This window comes from Mustelus asterias, chromosome 17 (assembly GCF_964213995.1).
Source record: "Mustelus asterias chromosome 17, sMusAst1.hap1.1, whole genome shotgun sequence".
Lineage (NCBI taxonomy): Eukaryota > Metazoa > Chordata > Chondrichthyes > Carcharhiniformes > Triakidae > Mustelus > Mustelus asterias.
Genome location: NC_135817.1, coordinates 70,969,824 through 70,991,121, shown reverse-complemented (window position 1 = coordinate 70,991,121; position 21,298 = coordinate 70,969,824). Strand labels below are relative to the sequence as shown.

General features: G+C 39.4%; 1 protein-coding gene across 6 annotated transcripts in view; it reads left to right on the top strand.

Moving 5' to 3' along the window:
• cip2a (cellular inhibitor of PP2A) overlaps nucleotides 1-15,323 on the top strand; it is a 56,331-nt gene extending 41,008 nt beyond the window's left edge. For all 6 annotated transcript variants that reach the window (XM_078232946.1, XM_078232949.1, XM_078232950.1 and 3 more), the window contains 7 exons: nucleotides 2,058-2,132; nucleotides 5,800-5,910; nucleotides 7,921-8,117; nucleotides 8,608-8,721; nucleotides 8,860-8,942; nucleotides 11,383-11,522; nucleotides 14,218-15,323. In XM_078232946.1, coding sequence (XP_078089072.1) covers nucleotides 2,058-2,132; nucleotides 5,800-5,910; nucleotides 7,921-8,117; nucleotides 8,608-8,721; nucleotides 8,860-8,942; nucleotides 11,383-11,522; nucleotides 14,218-14,388 — 891 coding nt within the window. In that variant the 3' untranslated portion in view covers nucleotides 14,389-15,323. The remainder of the gene's footprint in view (nucleotides 1-2,057; nucleotides 2,133-5,799; nucleotides 5,911-7,920; nucleotides 8,118-8,607; nucleotides 8,722-8,859; nucleotides 8,943-11,382; nucleotides 11,523-14,217) is intronic.
• The last annotated feature ends 5,975 nt before the right edge of the window (nucleotides 15,324-21,298 follow it).

Sequence of the window (21,298 nt, the reverse complement as noted above, 5' to 3'; positions counted from 1 at the left end):
ACTTTGCACAACCAGACAAGTGGAGAATATTCCATTGCATTATGATAGTGAGGATCTCGGGTGGAGACAGAGAGAGATTATCCATTCACATCTTCTGTTTGAAAATGGTTGTGTATATTTCAAGCTTGTTTTCTTTGCATTTTAGCACTGAGCTCCAGCACCATTGAGGATGTGGGTGTTCATGGACTCACCTCCTTCCATTAGTTGTTGTAACAGTCCATCGCCGTCCACAACTGGATATGACAAGTTTCCAGAGATTTGATCTAATCTGTTGAATGTGGAATCGCTTGGTTATATGTGTACTATGATGATTCTGTTGTCCAACATACTTGTAATCTTGTATCTTAATCTGTTTAGCATCTCATTTTTAGTATGTCTGGTGCTGCACCTGGCATGCTCATTGGCATTCTTCATTGAATGGAAGTTGGTTCCCTAGCTTGATAGAAATGCTGGTGTGAGGAATATATCTGGCCATGAGGCTTCAGATCGCAGTTTAACACAATTCTGATGCTGCTAATGGCTCAAGGCACATGAGATCCCCAAATTTGAGGTGTTAGATTTCTTCTGAATCTATCCTATTGGGTAGTGCTGCCGAATCTTCAATGTGAAGGTGGGACTTGGTTCCAGAAGGACTTTGCAGTAATTACTCCAATCAGTACTGTCAAGGGTAAACACACATGTGACACCTTTGTGAGGACATGTTCAGACATGGTTTTCCTTCATGTTGGTTTTCTCACCACCTATGACCGGCCCAATCTGGCAGCGACATAGTTGTGATTCTAATGTACCACCCAGCTAAAATATATTTTGTGCCCTTACTATCTCGGTACGTTTTTTCGACTGCTGGTCGAGGGAAGGTGATAGCTGATAATCAGCAGAAAGTTTCCTTGTTTGATCTGGTGCTATGAGACTTTACTTATAGAACATAGAACAGTACAGCACAGAACAGGTCCTTCGGCCCACGATGTTGTGCCAAGCTTTATCTGAAACGAGGATCAAGCTATCCCACTCCCTATCATCCTGGTGTGCTCCATGTGCCTATCCAATAACCGCTTAAATGTTCCTAAAGTGTCTGACTCCACTATCACTGCAGGCAGTCCATTCCACACCCCAACCACTCTCTGCGTAAAGAACCTACCTCTGATATCCTTCCTATATCTCCCACCATGAACCCTATAGTTATGCCCCCTTGTAATAGCTCCATCCACCTGAGGGAATAGTCTTTGAACGTTCACTCTATCTATCCCCTTCATCATTTTATAAACTTATGGAATTAATGTTGAAGTCAATCACAGCCTATCCCTCCTGACTATATACCATTCTGCCACTAGAGGTGGTAATGAGGAGCCTTGGATGTTGCTGGAGTTGGTGAAATGTATGAATCTGAGTATATTTAAGTCCAGATGCTGATTGATTAGTCTGTGGGACTCCTCTTCCAGTTTTGGCACAAGTCCCCAGTTGTTGTCGACGGGGATTTCAAATTAACTTGTTTTGGAATGTGGATATTGCTGGCAAGGCTGTCATGTATTGCCCAATCTTAATTGCCCTTGATAAGGTGGTGGTTGTGAGCCATCTTTTTGAATAAAACTAGCTTCCCAAGACATTTCAAAAGGTAGCTCAGAGTCAACCACGTTGAACTTGTGTCTCCGGAGCATTCGTCCATACCTGTAGATTACGAGTCGCCATGCTACCAAACGCCCATATTTAATCAATGTTAATAGTCTAATTGAGGAAAGTGGAGCAATATAACATAGACTACATTGATGATTGAGTCTCATTAAGAAATTTAGCTGTAAGAATTGTTTGAAAAAAATGAAGGTTAATTTTTTGATTGTAACAGTTTCCTGAAATTGTGTATTGAAGCTGACCTCGAAGCACAAATGTTGAATTTTTATTTGCCATATTATATGCTTGAGTTTCACAAACTATTTTGTTGTCAGTTTTGTGCAAGAAATAAACACCTGTAAAAATATTTATATTTAGTTCTCTGCCGAGCATTCTGTATTGACTTTCTTTTTATTTAGCTGCTTAACAATACATTTAATATATTTTTACAGCTGAAGGAACAAGTCAAGGATGTGAGGCTGTCAGATATGATGGATGTATATGAGCAGAAACTTTCATCTCTTGCTGTAAGTACCTGTTGAATTTGATATTTTTAAACAGGCAGCATTGAAAATTGATAAACCAAAATGTGCCATATGTTATCGGAACAGAAACCACATGATGTTACATCAATGAAATGTTCTTCTAAAGTTGACAAAAATAAGAAAATACTGAAACATTTTAAAATTCTCTCTTGATTGGTTTCAATATGGTTTCTTTTGCAACTGAATGTGAACAACATGATGTGTTGAATAACATAAGCTGCACTTATTTACTCTCCAAGTTCAAAGTGAAATTCTTCATTGTGATGTAATGCTTTTGAAATCATCCTAATAATCTACCTCCGCTGCGCATCTATAAATGTCACGTCTGATGATTTGGTGTTCTTTTACTGATGTGAAAAGCACTATGTATAAAGTTGTAAAGAGCTTATTAACTGCATGGAAAAAATGTATGAAATTGTAATTCTTTGCTCCTCGGTGTCTTGTAAATTTGTATTATTTGTGTAGCTGAATAGATTTTTACACATCCTGCTTGCATTTATATAGTACCTTGAGCACAGTGAAATATTCCAATGTGCTTCACAGATGCATTAGCAGACAAAATTTGACACGGGGCTACATCAGAAAATATTAGGGCAAAGATGTAGGTTTTAAGGAATGTCTTAAAAGTAAAGAAAAAGGCAAAGAAATTCAGAGGGGGGATTCCAGAACATAGCGTCTAGACAAGGAAACCGTTGACTGTAATGCTATTATATTTTATAGTTGCACTATTTTGAGAAAGTGAGGAAAAAGGTTTTTTTATTATCTGGATTTAAAACTGCTGCAATTTCTAAATTCCTGTAAATAGTTTAACTGTGATATTGGCTAACAGCAGAATAGAGATCAGACTATCAGGTCTTTCTGCAGAGGTTCGAAGGGATGGCTCACATATACAATCAATGCAAGGTGCATTGAAATACAAAACTGCTTCAAATTGACATGAAAAAATGAGAAAAGACATAGGAGCAAGAGTAGGTTCTTCTTCTCTTCAAACTGTTTTACCATTCAATTAGGCACTGGCTGATTTATCAACCTCAATTTAAAATTTCAGTTGCCTGGTAGCCATCGGCTTTTGAAGAGGAAGAAAGGAATAAATGTTTCCACAAACATTTGTGTGAAGTGATGCATTCAGATTTCAGTCCTAAATTGTCCAGTTCTAAATTAAAGATTATGCTGTCATGTTGTGGATCTCTCCACCAGATGAACTAGTTTCTCCAGCCATTCTATGTAATCCATTAATCATTTAAAATACAACTCTCATTGCGTAGAGCAGGCCTGTTTATATGACTCTGAGCTGACCATGAATACAGCAGCTAGTGTTACCTGAAGTCCTGAAGGTGGCAGGCAGCATAGTGTGGGACTGCTATTTGCTGGCACTGTTTCTGATCAAGTTTGTTCCTTCCTATTGGTATGTTCAGAGAGACATTTTGTAAACGCTTTTTGTTTCTCTTTAACACAAGTTTCAGCAACAATTTTAGCCGGCCATTTGCCTCCTAATGTTCTACTCTTACCGTTGTAGCAATGGTGCATTTTGTGGTATATAATTAATACAATAATGTGACATTCGTCATTCTTGGTGAAGGGTTACTCTGTATATGCAAGTTTTGAGAACAGTGGCCTTGGAAGTGAGATAGTGTGTGTGGTGGGCCTCAAAAAGGAAGGGGTTGGAGTTGGGCCTGGGCAGGGGTGATAGGGTCATCGGTTCTAGTGGGGGGGAGGGGTTGTGTGTATGGTGGGCCTTGGGGAGGAGTAGGGGTCGCGACAGGCCTGGGGGGGGGAGGCGTTGATCGATGTCTGCTATGCACTGGGGGGAGGGGGGGGGAATGATGTTGGGTATGGCGGGGGGTGGGGGGGGGTGTGAAAAGTCTGGTTTGATACAGTAGGTGGAGGAATCACATGGGTTGGAGTTTCTGTCGGTGGGAGGATGGGGTTGGTGTGGGGGACGTTGTCAGCAGTATGCGGGGGGCGGGGTGTTCAATGGGTCTGTTCAATAGCTGCGAAAAATAAGAGGCTGTAATTCTTCTAACCTTCTCTGGGTAACTATTGATGTAATTCAGTCGGAACCATCCAAAGTTTGTGTTTCTTTGGATGGTTCCCAGTGCAGGGCAATTGCCCGGGGAAAGTTTGCACTTCTGAGCAACTGCTGTGCAAACCTTAAACTGGAAACCTCCAAAAGGGATTCCCTCGCGCATCTTTGGGGCATCTTCGATTTGATATTCTGGAGGTTGACATCTGCGTCTCAACGCCTTGTGCAGAGAACGGATTTATAGAAACCGAAAATAGGAGCAGGAGGAGACCCTTCGGGCCTGCTCCGCCATTCATTATGACATGGCTGATCATCCAACTCAAAAGCATGATCCCGCCTTTCCCTCCTATCCTTTGATCCCCTTCGCCTCTAGTGTTATATCTAACTGCTTCTTGAAAACATACAATGTTTTGGCCTCAACTACCTTCGGTGGTAGTGAATTCCACAGGCTGACCATTCTCTGGGTGAAGAAATTTCTACTCTGTCCCAAGCAGCCTACTCTGTATCTTTAGACTGGTTTTGGTTCTGGACACCACACCATAGGGAGCATCTTTCTTGCATCTAGCCTATCTAATCTAGTCCTGTTAGAATTTTATAGCTTTCTATGAGAACCCCCTCATTTATTCACAAGAACCTAATATTTTGGGGGTTTTGTCATTTTATTACATATACATTTTAGTTTATGGTATTGCGGGTGCAACAATATAAAATTTATTCGATTTTCTTTTAAACTTTGGTCGAGACTATGACAGCTAAGAGATATGAAATAGTGTGAGGAAACATCTTTCCTTTTTTGACTGCTGTTTTACATGGTGCAGCAAACTTTAAATAAGATTGTTCTCCATTTTTCCTGTAATATTTTTCTTTTCAAAGGGTCAGAATAAATGACTGTTTTTTGGAGTGGAAGGCGGTGATTAGTGGGGCACCACAGGGATCAGTGCTTAGGCCCTAGCTATTCACAATATACATCAACAGTTTGGTTGAGGGAATCATAGTAATATTTTCAAGCTGATGACTAAAAAACTAGGGGGTGTTTTGAGTGATGAGGAAGAAGTAAAGAAGCTTCAAGGTGATTTACACTTTGAGTGAGTGGCCAAATACATGGCAAGTGTTGTATAATGTGGATAAGTGTGAAGTCATCCACTTCTGTCAGAAAAATGGAAAACAGAATATTATTTAAATTGTGATAGTTTGGGAAATGTTGATGCATAGAAGCACCTGGTTGTCCTTGTACACCGATCATTGAAAGCAAGTATGAACAAATGTTGGTTTTGCTTGCAAGAGGATTTCAATCTTACCTCAGCTGTACAGGTCTTTGGTGAGACCACACCTGGAGTGGTGTGCGCAGTTTGGTGGTCTTACCTAAGAATGGATGCATTTGCCAAGAGAAGGTATGCAGGATAGTTTCACCAGACTGATTCATCTAGAGATGGCTGTCCTTCATTTATACCTTTGCATGCCTCCCTTCTGATACAATAGCATGTGAACTGAGCAGGGCCTTAAACATCCTTACTTCATTTGATTTCCATATTTTACAATATCACAGATTGACGTTTTGAAACGTGTTTTGATATTAACAATCTTTAGCATGAATATAATTGAAGTTTAACTCTTTCTTTTGTTTAGTCCAAAGAAAACCGTTTGCAGGACCTATTGGAAGCAAAGGCACTAGCCCTGGCACAGGCTGATCGTTTGATTGCCCAGTACCGCTGTCAGAGAGCCCATGCAGAAGCAGAGGTATTTTGAATATATTGCAAGACAGATAAGTAATTTTAAAGATACTGGCTGGAATTCTCTGGCTGTTCACACCAGCGAGATTCTCTGGTTCCACCGTGTGGCTTCAGTGGGAATTCCCATTGACAGCTAGACCAGAAGATCCCACCGCCAGCGAATGGGGCATGGCTGAGAAAAACAGAGCAGGAGCCAGAGAATCTCACCCATTGTCTCTCTTTGATTCAGTCTTTCAATTCAATTAATCTTTTGATTGGGTACATTATATAATTGAATTCAAATTAGAATTTTTTCAGCACAGAAATTGACCCAACATTGCCTGGTATAGACTAACTCCCTAGGTTCTAAGTTTCTAATTGTGAGGATCTTCAAAATCTAGCAGAGTAAGGCACTGTTGGATTTACCACACTAATGTCGATTATAAGTAACATTAAAAAGTTATCAAAAGTGAAGTGCCAGTAGAATGCAAATCTATTTTGCAGAAGCTGCAGTTCTTTTAATCTTTGGAAATGAAGGGCAGTAATCAATTATGGTTAATATTTTTGTAATTGAACAAAATTTAATGGGGTTTATAAAAAACGTTGAAAATTGCACAGCTTCTGAGTTATCCATTCCGTTTGTCTGGGAAGCACGTTAGAAACCACAGTAAATCCTTTTCATTTTGCTCATTTTGAAATTTGCATCAGGAGAAGGATTTCAGGCATTAACTGTTATTTACTGTTCTTCCTTTTAATTAACCTTACCGCTTTACTGGGATTTTAATTGATCAATTGGTATAGAGTTTTGGGTTGAGCCAATTTCAATTGGAATCATTGATGATATTAGGGTTTGTAACTTTTATGTGAAGGAAAATGCTTACCTGGCAGTGGATAGCGCCACTGATCAGGGTAATCGATAGGTTTAACCGAGACATTGCTAATGCAATTTTTCGAAGACATTTCGGTCTTTTGGCTAAGATGAAACATCAGATCAAGCCCAAGGTGGGGTGCAATGCCTCATCTTGTCAGCTTGGATTTTGTTTGTGTCTCTGGTGGGAACCATAAATTGGATTCTATGTGAATTTGATTTTTTGGGATGGAACAATTTTTTTTTGAAAGCATAGAATGCCGTGTGGCAGTGTGACCCTCCCCCACCGATCACCCCTAAATCCTGCCTACAATAGGCCCCACCCCCTTGGCACTGCCCGATGCCTGGTGAGCAGTGCCAAGGTGCCATCCAGGCATGGGCACTTTGCCCCTTGGGCAGTGCCAGGGGGCACAGGCTAGCACTGCCAAGATGCCCATGCCCAGGAGGGACCACGCCCGCAGCCCAACTCCTGGGGGGCCCTGATCTTTCTTTCTCTCTCTCCCCAACCGCCCCCCCCCCTCTTTATCCCAGGGGGGGTCTCCTGCTAGTTCCCTGAAAGTGGGGAGCTACTCTAAACCCCACCGGAGTGAAATTGTACTGGCAGAGTGGGAGATGCTATCAGGCCTGGAGAATTCAGTCCTGGGCCCGATAATGACATATCAATTACATTACAAAAGGATTAAAATCACTTACCTGGTCTTCCTGCTGGTTTCCTGCGTGGTCCTGACTGCGCCTACTTTCTGGCGGTGGGGGACGTGCATGCAATCAGGAACGCATATGCGAATTGGCGCGCACGCGCGTCTCCCAACCCAACGCACCAAAAAATTAGCGGGTTGGAATGGGAGAATCGCCCCCATGATCTCCAAACATGGCACCAACTTTCACATGTATTGATGGTGAACTCTACTTTTTCACTACCATCATAGACACCAAGCCTGCTACAGCAGTATGATTGCTTGTCTGATATCACTTGTCACTGCCCTTATGCACTAGTGATGTCTGATGATTTATACAGATCAGGTGTGTATTCCCTGGGTAATATTTAATGTCTTGAACATTGAATTTTCACTTTTTTTTCTAATTTGTATGTTAAGGCAGCTTCAATCTCTACTTTGTACATTCATTCTGAATTGTTCCATTTTATAAATTTGGATATTTTTTGAGTTGTAGGCACGACAGTTAGCTTCACTTTTAATGGAAGCAGAGAGAAAAAATGAGGAACTTGATGGAGCGCTAAAGACACAACTGTTGGAATCTGACCGTGCCAAGGCTGATATTGAAGAGCTTTATCAGCACAATTGTAAACTACAGGCCGTTTCTGAAGAACATGAATCCTTAAAAGTTACTTCAAAGAGTCTTGCTCAAAAGTAAGTTTGAGTGATATCCGCTCCGATTTTGGTGCAATTTTCCATCCTGTCATTTCAAAAAATGAATTACAGTGCCATCATGGTTCATTGTAAAGAAATGACTGTGTGTATGGCATGGAGCAATAATCTTACCAGTTTTGTGCTATCGTTTGGAGGCCCAACGCTTGTCTACAAGAATGGGGGAGGATCTTCCAATAAACCACTGGCATCCTTCGTTCAGCACCCTATTTCAAAGTGACAATGGATACATGGGGGAGGACATTAGGAAAAATAACTTGTGGCACTGAGGGCATTGTAGCAGAGGAGAGAATGTACCATCATGGGAGTGGGCTGAATGAACCTTGATGTAGCAACCTACAGGAGTATATTTATATTTGTGTAACTTTTTAAAAGGTTAAATGAATTGTATTTTTGACAGAATAACTTTCTTGAAAATATAATCCATAAATTCAATTTCAGATTTGTTCATTTACACAAACTTTCTTTTTAGCCTTGAGACAGTTGAAAGGCAACTTAAAGAACTACAGATTAAACACAATTCCTTAAGTGAACAAAGTGAATTGTTCAAAAAGCAAATTGAATCCCTTAAACAACAGAATGACAGGTAAGTCCATTTTCCAACCTGTGATCGGATGTAGTATTTATAGTTCCTAAGTCTATCAGAATGACTTGAAGTCATGTTTGTCAAGTGTAAATTCTTTTAAGGAATCGGTAAAATTTTGTTTTTCTTTTTGAATCTTAGATGCCTTGCTCAGTTAGCAGAGATGGAAGCACAGAAAAAGGATCTATGCATTCAGTTAGAGGAAAAGGACAATAAATTAATGGGTGCGTCTTTGGTTTTTCACTCACCTACGTCCATTTGTCTGCTTCAAAATGTATTTATTATTTGAACAGAAAAGTGAAATGTGCCACGGAGTGATGGGATGTATTATATTACATTTGTATGGTCTTATGTGTTCCAAATGGTTCAAGTCATCGGGAAAAACCGTCATTGGAAATTTGTGTGTGATCCTATTGGGAACTTAAAAGAAGATGGAGCAATAGGAAAACTTTATAATAAATCTTCCCCTATCTTAAGAGCATTTAATTTATGTTAGGATTGTGCTTTTTACCTTGCTTCAAAACTTTAGGTAGATGGCCCAACAGGAAACAGTTCTCACAGCTGTGCCACAAGCAGATGTAGGACAATCTACCCAAAGTCAGAGGCCCCTTACGCTGTTCTACATTGGTCCTTTGTTCATGTCGAGCGCTAACACAATCTTAGAAGTTCATTGCATTTCATGCATTTCTGTAATTGGAGGCACACGTCAGGGAAATAATTCAATTCATCATTTGAATTAAAATTACGGTTACTGTATGAATTGTAGTCACTTACAGGTATCAGGCATGCGGTTTGTACATGAATCACAGTGCACATGTTCCTCCATCTTCTAACATCTCAATAGTATTTTCTTTTTATCAAAATGCTTTTGAGGACCTGAATGCAGGAAGATTCCTTTCAGGTTCTATCTTTGCAACTGTTCTCCCATCTTTGAGATTCATGAGCTCCTGCCAGTCTACCCAATGTAGCAGACTGGCATGTTGTGTAAATTTGATCAGCTATACGTATACTGAAGTTGCGTAATTTAATGCTAGCTAAGTTATTCTGGTTACTCAAGCTGCTTTCAGATGCAAAATCGCCTAGGGAATAGACTGGGCTGGGGCTTGATTAATATTGGGGACTGAATTAGGGAGCAGTCCTACAAGAGGACACAGCTTCAAAAAAAAAGAGAACTACAGCACTTCTGATGTGAATTCTACAGTTTAAATGAAAAATTGCAATTTGTTAGAAAGCAGGGATAGTTTTAAGTGATCAATGTTTATATTTTTGGATATTAGAAAAAAGTATAGATTTCAGTGAGTTTAATGTTTGTGTAAGAAAGGGTTGAAACTCTAGTTAGATTCAAGTTAAACAAAGGTGTTTGCATGTATGGAGGTTCGGTTTCATTTCAAACAATCTGCATTTTGCTTAGATTATAATGTAAAAAGCGAACAAAGGTAGAGAATGACTAAACAGCAACCAGGGATCATCTTTAAGTTAGAAAGACCTTTTGTGTTCAGTTTTAACTGGACCCAAGGCAATTGGGGTTTAGCAGCTAGAGAGGGAACAGTTCTCACACAGCTGTGTCAGACAATTGAGTATATGGGCAAGAAAGCAAGTCCCAGAAATTAAAGAACAGATCGTTCTAGAAACCAGGCAATGAAAAGAGAGGTACCAGGAAGGTGGACAGCAAAGGAGCAAAAGGAACTGGAATTTGAACAAGTACTGTTTGTTGGAATTCAAGTAATTCAAGTAAAAGGCAAAGAAAATGTTCTGAGTTAGAGACAGCTGCAAGAACTAGATTAAAGTGAGGAACCAGATATCAGAGGTAAATCAAAAGTTTGGCGACAGCCTATGAAGCAGTAGTGTTCTATCGGTGGCTGGATACCTGAGAGATTGTGTAGAAGCTTGAATACAATGGCAGTTCAAGGCAGAAGAATACTGAAAGGAGAGTAGGAAATGTTGGAAGTGGATCCTTGCTGAAAACAGCTGAGGAAAGCATTGTTTAAAAGAAGATTCTCAGTTATGTCTTTTAGAGAGTGGAGTTTGGGAAACACTTTGTGTGGAATCCAGTGAGGCCACTTGGCTCATGGTGTAGTAATCATCCGAGGGGATTTGAGGAGGAATCCACAGAAGTTCTATTGTGTAGCATCTGCCACTTGGTTTCAGAGTACAGTGTATCTAACCGCATTTGGCCTATTACTTTACAGGGGCTATGTACTTACTGAGATTATATAGCATAAGATATGTTTTGTAACTTGTATTATCCATAAAAACCTGAATACATTTCTGAAAATAAGTAAAGGAGTATTGTACTGGTCGAACTTTTCATGTTTAATGAATGTTTTGATTTTTTTGTTAAAAGCTAATTGGCAGTCCTGTAAGTGGCCTTTTGAGCCAGGGTTCCATTCTGAGACCTTCCCATCCAGTATCAACATTAACTGGGATTGTAACATGTTTTAGTCATTTCATCAGTTTGATATACTGATGGGCTGAAAAATCTCAAGCAATAGGTTATATATACCTTGTGAAAGTTTAAAAAGTTATGTTGTCAGTAGATAGCAGGAAAGTGGCGGAAAGGCATCAATACGACAGAGCATATGTGATTGTAATAGTGCTGATAAATCTGCACTCTGCATGTTAGTCTTAACCCACTAACTTATTTTTTTTGTAACAATTTGACAGGTTTGGAACAAAATTTCCGAGCACAGCAAGAAAAAATAAAAACAACAGAGAAGGAGAAAGAGGATATGGAAGAAGCTATTGACGTTCTCCGAAAGGAGCTTAGCAAGACAGAGTTAGCCAGGAAAGACCTCAGTATTAAGGTAACTTTTATGTATTTAGACTTGTTAATCTTTCTGCCTTTCAGAAGATTGTTGAAGCACATGTGAAGATTACAATATCCAGATTGAGTTGCTGTGTCCTCTTCCCTGCATTATACTAGAAATAACTAAATTTTCAGGAGTGAAAGTAAATTTCTCATTACAAGGGTTGCAGGTACAATTGCATTAGAAACCAGTGTCTCTGACTATAATCTGAGACTATCCAGGATGTTCTGAATATTTTGTAACACAAATTTAATTGGGAATCTAAAGTCGCTAATTAGAACAAAATAAATAAAAGCAAATTACTGCGGATGCTGGAATCTGAAACCAAAAGAGAAAATGCTGGAAAACCTCAGGTCGGGCAGCATCTGTAAGGAGAGAAAAGAGCTGACGCTTCGAGTCCAGATGACCCTTTGTCAAATCTGACACAAGATGACAGCTTTGACAAAGGGTCATCTGGACTCAACATCAGCTCTTTTCTCTCCTTACAGATGCTGCCAGATCTGCTGAGATTTTCCAGCATTTTCTCTGTTGATCGCTAATTAGAACAGTGGGTTCCAAAGCTGCCTTTTACCTCAAGATTCGGATATACCTAAAGGGAACAGAAAGTTTCCTAACTACTGTTTTGAACCCAGCACAGGATAATTTGATTGTTTGTTTTCAAAGGCATCCCTTTTCAAGTTGGAGCACATGTCATAAGTCTACATAAATTGGCACTCATGCTTAACAACTAATAATTTGAGAAATTCCTTCTTGCATACTTAGGATGTGCTGTTCTGAGTTTGATAATCCAAAGTATAAGGAACAACAGCTATTTACGTTAACTGTCCAAGGTGCCAGATAAAATTTATTCCATCTTTTTCTTTACGAGTACACAAGTGGATCAAAATAAATAAACCTAACCAACAGTGGGTAGTAGGTGTTTGCTGAAATCATCCTGAGAAATAATTGCACTAGTGTTGACACATTGCTAATTTTTTATTGAATATGAAGAATAATTTCTAGTAATTTTTTTCTCCACAATATTCTGTCTCTTTTTGAATAGCGAAAATGAACTAATCACTCCCATAATTTACTTTTGTATTAATTGGCTTGGATGAAATGGTAACTTCACTTCATTACTGTTAAACGTCTTCACATTTTGCATACCATGCCTGAGTTCTCCATTGCATGTACGTTATCCAATTTCTTGTGGAACTTTTGTGTATTTCAATTTGTTGTTATGTTCTGGAACTCGTTACTAGTTTGGGCTGTAATTTGAATAAATATATTGGCCTTGAGGTTCTGCGAAGTTGTATTGTTTTTTTTCCCCAGTCCAATTTGCACAAAATTGATCAAACCAGTGCAAATAAAATAACATTTCAAATGCACTTTCAGTGTGGATTGCGATTCCAAGATCTTTTGCTCGCAATACTGGCCATAGAATCATAGAATCCTACAGTGCAACAGGAGGCCATTCAGCCCATTGAGTCTGCACCGAATGCAAACCCACCCAGGCCTTATCCCCATAACCCCATGCATTTACCTTAGCTAGTCCCCCTGACACCAAGGGACAACTTAGCATGGCCAATCCACCTAACCTGCACATCTTTGGACTATGGGAGGAAATCCGAACATCCAGAGGAAACCCACGCAGGCATGGGGAGAACGTGCAAACTCAGCACAGACAGTGACCCAAGCTGGGAATTGAACCCGGGTCCCTGGTGCTGTGAGGCAGCAGTGCTAACCACTGTGCCACCGTGCTGCACCAAAGGTCGCCTGACCAGGATGCAAGTAGATAAAATTGATCATCGTTGTACATTTCAGCTAGTTATTCAAATTGGCTCTAAAAATTGAAGTTCCATTTTTAGGACCAAAGCCACTAATAATTTTCAAATATTAAAGAAGGAAACAATCCATTGTCTACCAATGAAACAAATGAATGGGGTTCAGTAGAATACTCTCAGCTGTTGGTCTAGACACTGATTAAAAATTATTTTTGTGGGTAACCCATTTTCAGTTGCATTTGTAAACTTGCATCAGGTTACCACTTAAAATATTCCTTGATGTATTTAATACAAACAAAGGTTCAGACATTCCATCTGGTTGTGATGGTTCATGACAGATCCTATGTTTGATGACAAATTAATTTGAACTGAAAATTGTGTAAAAGAAAATTGCTTCAGAAGACTAATGCAATTTGCACTTGATGTTGCTGTGTCTAATGCGGAAACAAGTATACAGATTAGGAGCAGGTGTAGACTACAGAGCCCTCGAGCCTGTTCCATACAATATAATGTTTCCCTTGATATTAATATTCTTCTGTTGGTCCTGACCAGTGCAAGATAAAAAGCTTTGACAAAATGTTTTCTTTCAACAGTACTCCAGTTTTGTATTACCAATGACTCGCTCTCTACTTTTGTATTCAATTCCCCTCGTGATAAATAGTAACATTCTGTTAACTTTCCTCATGACTTGCTGTACCTGCATACTAACCTTTTAGGATTCATGCACTAACATATCCAGATCTCTCTGCATTTCAGAGCTCCGTGCTGCCATTTTTTTGGCATTATGTATTATTTTTGTTTATTTCCTGAATAAGAAAATTATTTAGATTCAGGAACAGATATTTAGAAATTAGTTTTGTTTTACATTAATAAATTTGTTGTTCTACACTCTTGCCTAATATAGATGTTCATTTTGTCCCATTCTGCAGTTGTCATCTCTAGAAGTGCAAAAATCCCAGGTAGAAGCACGATTGCAACAAAAAGAAGCCCTTGTCCAAGCCCAACAGGATGAACTCAACAAGCACTCTCAGATGATAGCAATGATTCACAGTCTGAGTAGTAGCAAACTACAGTCAAATACAGTAAACCTCAGTCTGTAGCTTTGTGATTTTATTGTTGAGAGAAATGGGGATTGACTCCAATATTTGTTTGTAGTCCTTGCATCTGATGCATTATATATCCCACCTATACTTTTAATCAAAAATTTGTCACCATTAAATTTTTTTACATTTTCCTTTGAAAGTGAATGTTTGATATTGCTAAGATCTGAATTGAACTGTTTTGAGCACATTTACTGGCAAGAACTTGGTAGTATTTGTAGTTAAATTTAGTGTAATAGTTCAAAACTATTTCTGACTGCATTATCCAGCTCAACATGTAGCGTGTTACATCCTTTAGCCATAAACTGACTAACTGCATAGATAGTTCAGGTCAAGACATGTACTCTTTTTGGTTAGTACTGTATCTTTTGAGTCAATATAACTTTGACATTGGAAGATAGCTGTCTCATACTTGAGCAACTGTGTGTCCTAGTGAGAAGAATGCAAAACTAGAACTTTCAAATTATGTTAATAGTAGGTGCAATTCAGTTGTCTTGTTGCTGTCCTGGATTCTGAAATGCATCAGCTATAAAGCAGCAGTTCATTTTATCTTGATCATAAAAAAACTGTGCATAAGCTAATGAATAGCACAATGTAAATGTATGGAAATGTTTTTTTTTTCAATGTTTTTATGAATGTCCCTGACCAAATTGGGAAAACACTGCTCCAAATTTAAAAAGAAATCGATTTGCAGATTTTGGGTTCAAAATAACCAACATTAATCTACTAAAAAATCACTGCACTTGCACATTCCAGTCACTTTTTTGCTTCCTGTTCACCTTTGTAATGAATTTTGATAATGTTTTAATTATGCTGTCATCTCTATATGTACTGTCTAATTTTCAGTTGGTTATATACAGCCATGCAATTCTATTACACATTTTAATTTCTTTCTTTTCCTCATACGAAATAAACTTTTTTCAAATTAAAATATGCTTAAAATTGAATGCAGACTATGGTTTATGCCACATTTGTATATGCTCAAACTTTGTTTTCTTCTCAGAAGGCTAGTGTTTATACTTTCAAGGAAAATTTTCTTAATCTCAGTAAAGCTGCAAATGTATTGTTGAAGTTCTTCTTGTCTTTCATGCCCATCCGTCCTCTGGCTTTGCACTTCTTCACCTCACTCCCACTCTCTCACCCCTGTACAATTTTATGCCTTTCCCTGAAACTCATTTCATTGACCATGCCATGCACCAGATCAAATACTCACTTTGGTGAGACCTTGTAGACAGAGTTCACAAGTGAACAACAATAGGTAGTGGTGGCACAGACAGCAGTGGGAATTTTACGTGAGAGTACAGCCTCTCCAAGCTTGCTCAGCAGACCGTAGTTGCCGTATCCCATAGATTGTTATAGAAAAGAATTATTGAGAGCATGAACAGCAAATAATGTGTGAAGAGCAGGCAGGGTTAATGTTTCAGATACATTAAGATGTGCTCTTCTGTGGATAGAGTGGCCAGCACCATGGAATTTATGTATTTAATTTTTAAAAAACATGCGCACCTTAAATATAATTGTGCAGACTCTGGATATCAATATGTCTGACAACACAAATAAGATGACAACTTTGTCTTGTTTCTTGCAGCATCCAAAAGTGCTCTCCAATATTGATAGGATTACTGCAAGAGGGACAATGGCAAATGCATACACTGATGTTGGAACTTCGCTTGGTGCTACCACTTCAGCCATTAGCTAACATGCCTTCCCTTTTGTTAGTTTGGTTTGCCCCTGCACAAGCTTCAGTGGAACCCTCACTGGCTCTAAACCCTGAGGATGTCAACTAAGAATGATTTGTGTCGGTTACATTGTGGAGAGTTCCATTGAATACTTGTGACGGGGGTCTGTTAGTACAATCCAAATGAATGTTGTATTAATAAGGGCATCATAGGCAGTGACGTGAGCAGCTGGTGATGCATCTCATCACCTCACCCATGCCTCTTCAAAATTGGCAATAGAGGATCTGAGCTCACCAAGGTTCCCCTTGAGATCCAAAGCTTGCTTCTGCACAACATTGTGCAGAGTTCAGTAAACCATGACTATTCTGGAGATCCTGGATGGTGCATATCAAAGGGTTTCTCCAAATCTGTCTCCACATCATAAACACATGAAGTGCATCTTTAACTTGCTCGTGGCATGTATGATCACTGATCTGTTGGTCAGTCATATATACTGTAGCACTGTTGTGCTTCAATGGTTGAGTTTCTGCTAAATGTTATCAGCCAAGGTTTAAATGGTTTTGCCTCATTTTGATTTTATTTTATTATTGTCATATGTATTAGCATACAGTGGAAAGTATGGTTTCTTGCACGCTATACAGACAAAGCATACCGTACATAGAGAAGGAAAGGAGACAGTGCAGAATGTAGTGTTACAGTCATAGCTAGGGTGTAGATAAAGATCAACTTAATGCAAGGTAGGTCCGTTCAAAAGTCTGATGGCAGCAGGGAGAAGATGCTTTTGAGCTGTTTGGTACGTGTCCTCAGACTTTTGTATCTTTTTCCCGACACAAGAAGCTGGAAGAGTATGTCTGGAGTGCATGAGGTCCTTGATTATGGTGGCTGCTTTGTCGAGGCAGCGGGAAGTGTTGGCAGTGTCAATGGATGGAAGGCTGGTTTGAGTGATGGACTGGGCTTCGTTCATGACCCTTTTGTAGTTTCTTGCAGTTTTGGACAGAGCAGGAGCCATGCCAAGCTGTGATACAACCGGAAAGAATGCTTTCTATGGTGCATCTGTAGAAGTTGGTGAGAGTTGTAGTGGACATGTCAAATTTCCTTAGTCTCCTGAGAAAGTAGAGGCGTTGGTGGGCTTCCTTAACTAGACTGTCCGCATGAAGGGACCAGGACAGGTTGTTGGTGATCTGGACACCGGAAAACTTCTAGAAGTTACCCTTTTAGTGTGCTTAAGTCTGATGAAGTCAGGGGACCAGGGCTAGTGCAAAATGAAACCGTTTTGGTAGCTCCTCAGAAACCTTGTGCACAACTGCAGAGTTATCCTTTTGTGGGTTACACATTATGGAATCTGTTGCCAGCTAATGAATACTTCTGATCTGGGGTGTTCTGATTTGCTGTTTACATTTGATGCATTGTATGTGTGTGAATCTATCCAGAGCTGCAAACCCAAACACTTGCTTACTGTAGTTAGCATCGCTGCAGGCAATGTTAATATAATTGATGTCCCTGGAAACTAATAGTGTGTTTGTGGGCTGCAAATTTGGAGAGCATGAATATGTTATCAGCAGAATGATCCAAGGCAAAAATGCTAAGTGTGTACGTGACTTTGCCAGTGACAGGTAAATATAAGGCAAACAAAATATCACTCAAAAACAGAAAATGCTGGAAAATCTCAGATGGTCTGACAGCATCTGTGGAGAGAGAACTGCCTACATTTCAAGTCTGAATCATCCTGACTGGAAATGTTGCCTCTATTCTCTCTCCACAGATGCTGCCAGACCTGCTGAGATTTTTCCAACATTTTCTGTTTTTATTTGGTTCAGCATCCACAGTAATTTGCTTTTATCAAAATATCACTCATTCTGATAGAACAAAGCTTCAAGTATAATAAGTACATTCAGCAAAATTACTTTAAACATGCTTTCCCACTTGCAGGTAAGAAAACAGCTGTGAGTATGGAATATTTATTGTTTAAAGTTTTATTTATTAGTGTCACAAGTAGGCTTACATTAACACCACAATGAAGTTACTGTGAAAATACCCTAGTCGCCACACTCTGGCACCTGAACCTATATTTCCATGTGCTATATTTCTAACTCACTTGCTACCATGTTCTAATCTTGCTTTAACCAGCTAGTTTCAGGAAGCCCATGGATAAATTGAAAAGTCTGTAAATATCAGTAATTTAGCAATTAATATGTTTACTTGCCAAGCTGCCTCTCCTGAGGGAGTTGGGTGCGCACAGCCTAATGCTCGAGTCAAAAGTGAAGGAACTGGATTCCTGACTTGCTGCTGTTTACCTGGTTTTAACATTCCCAGCACCACTACCCTTTGCATCTTACGTTGCTATTTTACTACTTTACTATTTCTACAGGGACTGCAGTGGTTCAAGAAGACAGCTCACCACCATTTTCTCGAGGGTAATTAGGGATGGGGGAAAAAGGTGCTGGCCCCACATCCCATAAATGAATTTTAAAAAGCTTGTTATTGGAGGCTTTGTCTACGAAGCTGTACACAGAATCATTTCATGGTACTATTCCTAGACTCATACAGCACAGAAACGGGCCCTTCGGCCCACCAAGTCTATGCCGACTATTAAATGCCAATCTATGTTCATCCCATTTACCAGCATTTGGTCCATAGCCTATTATGGCCTTGACAATTTGAGTACTCATCCAGATGCTCTTTAAATGTTGCAGGAGTAACTGCCTCCACCAACCCCTCATGTGGCGCATTCTGTAATTTCACCATCCGCTGGATGAAAGTTCTTTTCCTCTAAACCACTTGCGCCTCACCTTAAACCTATGCTCTCTGTCCTTGGACACCTCTGGCATAGGGAAAAGATTCTTACAATCTACTCTATCTACGCCCCTCATAACTTTGTATACCTTTATCAGATCCCCCTCAACCTCCCCTGCTCCAGGGAAAACAAACCCAGCCTATCCAGTCTCCTCATAGCTGAAACTTTCCATCCCAGGCAACATCCTGGTGAATCCCCCCTGCATCCCCTCGAATGTAATCATGTCATTCTGATAGTGTGGTGACCAGAAACGTATACAATATTCCATTTGTTGCCTAACCAATAAGATTGTACCAAGAACTCCCAGCTCCTACATTCTGTGCCTGGTTAACGAAGGCAAACATTCTGTAGGCCTCCTTCACTCTCTCGACCTGTGCTGCCACGTCAAGGATCTATGGGCTTGTATACCAAGGTCCATTTGCTCCTCAATACTGCGGTAGGGACCTACTGTTCATTGTGTACATACTACCCTTATAAGACTTCCCAAAATGCATCATCTCACACTTATCAGGATTAAATACCACTGCCATTGCTCTGCCAAATTTCCCACCTGATCAATATCAATCTGTAGCCTAAGACCTTCTTCCTATCGACAACTCTTACAGACTTGAAGCATTTTCACCTCGGATATAATTTTTAATCAAGTCTGTTGCTTGGAAAAAGCTTGGTTTGTCAATTATGTAGGATATTTTAATCGAGTGGTTTGATCCCCCTCTGAAAGATGCACAAATCTGAATCCAATAAATTTGATCAATCTGTGACTTCAAGAGTTAAAATGACCAGAGAGTGGGAATATTGCTGAACAGAATGACTTTAATGCTCTAAACTCAACAGGCAGTAATGTTTTTGACTGTCTCCTGCTCTAGTGGAGAAAGCTAAATATGCACAGTAATGCACAACATATCCTATACATTTTCTGCAATTTACAGAAGGAGCCACATGTCCATTTGTGCCGAGACTAACGAGGAATTCGATGAATAACTCATCATTGACAAAATAAACGGTTCAGCATTCTGAACCATTCAGAATCTCTTGGTAAAGTTTACACGCAGAGCTGCAACAATTGAGCTAAGTAGTTTCATAAATGGTGACAGCGCTTCAAGCACCATAGCTGTCTTTATGTTCAACACAGTAAGAAGTCTCACAACACCAGGTTAAAGTCCAACAGGTTTATTTGGTAGCAAATACCATAAGCTTTCGGAGCACAGCTCCTTCGTCAGATGGAGTGGATATCTGTTCTCAAACAGTGCAAACTTTATGTTCAACAGCAGAGGTTGGGTAATTGGTAGGTTTGTGGGCATATCTTGAAGTTTTTTCATATAAATATGGTGTGGATGATATGCTGACTGATATCAATGTGATGGGGCCAGTCTAAATTCAGTAACTGTTTGCTTTCAAAGTCCAGGTAAAATTCACCTTGCCCTTGGAATTCTTTGATGGGATATACTACTGGTGTAAATTACGTTTTAGCACCTTAACCAAGTGATTTATTCATGTGAGAGCATTGATGGTCAGTGTTGATGAATTAATTTGCCGCAGCTCAGTCTGAGCTTGACTATCTTGTGTCTAGGTATGTTTAGTTGAGGTCACTGGAAAATGATCAGGAGCCAGTACATTAAATGATTTTTCTCTATCCAGTGGTTTATGAAAAAATAATCATGACATGAACAAAAAGTGTGATGATATACAAATAAAACAAGCAATCCTAACTTCTAACCAATTTATAGACAATCATTAAAATAAAAATGATATAAATAAAAGGATTGACATATCAATTTTTCAGCATACAATTAATCATGGTGCATTACAAAATATATATCTCAATTTACACACAGAAATGCAAGATCTATTGCACTGCATTTTCTATTAAAGTCCACAGATCATATTGTCAGGTTGAGTTCATTAGATAATCAATTATTTATATACTATTTATAAATTTTATGATTGGGCTGCCTTATACTTTATTCATTCTTTATCTTATTTGTGGAATGGTATATTTTCTCTGTTCTATAGCACATCTACTTTTTGTGTGTTTTTGGCAAGAGATGGTGACAATGAGCAGTGAGATTCAAATTTGCTTGTGAAGTCTAATGAGAACTTCTTCTGCCTTTCAGCAAAGGAACACTTATTTTGTTGTTAGTGTGACAGCTTTGGTAGGCATTCCCTGGGATCCGTTTCAGTGCCTAGTTTCTGAACCATTAAATTTGTTCACATGCCCTTTGATATGTCCAGCATCCAAACCGGCACTGCATATTCAACAGTGAATCTTTGGAGCTATTGAATACTGATTAAGTCAATTTGAAATATGTTGTGATGTTTGCGAAGCTGTAGCATGTAAAGTCTTCCATTTGCTCTCTTAAGCATTTCACACACTTGGCAATCGTATTTGAGGTCACTTTCAATGTAGATTCCTAATATTTTAATGCCCACTTGTTGC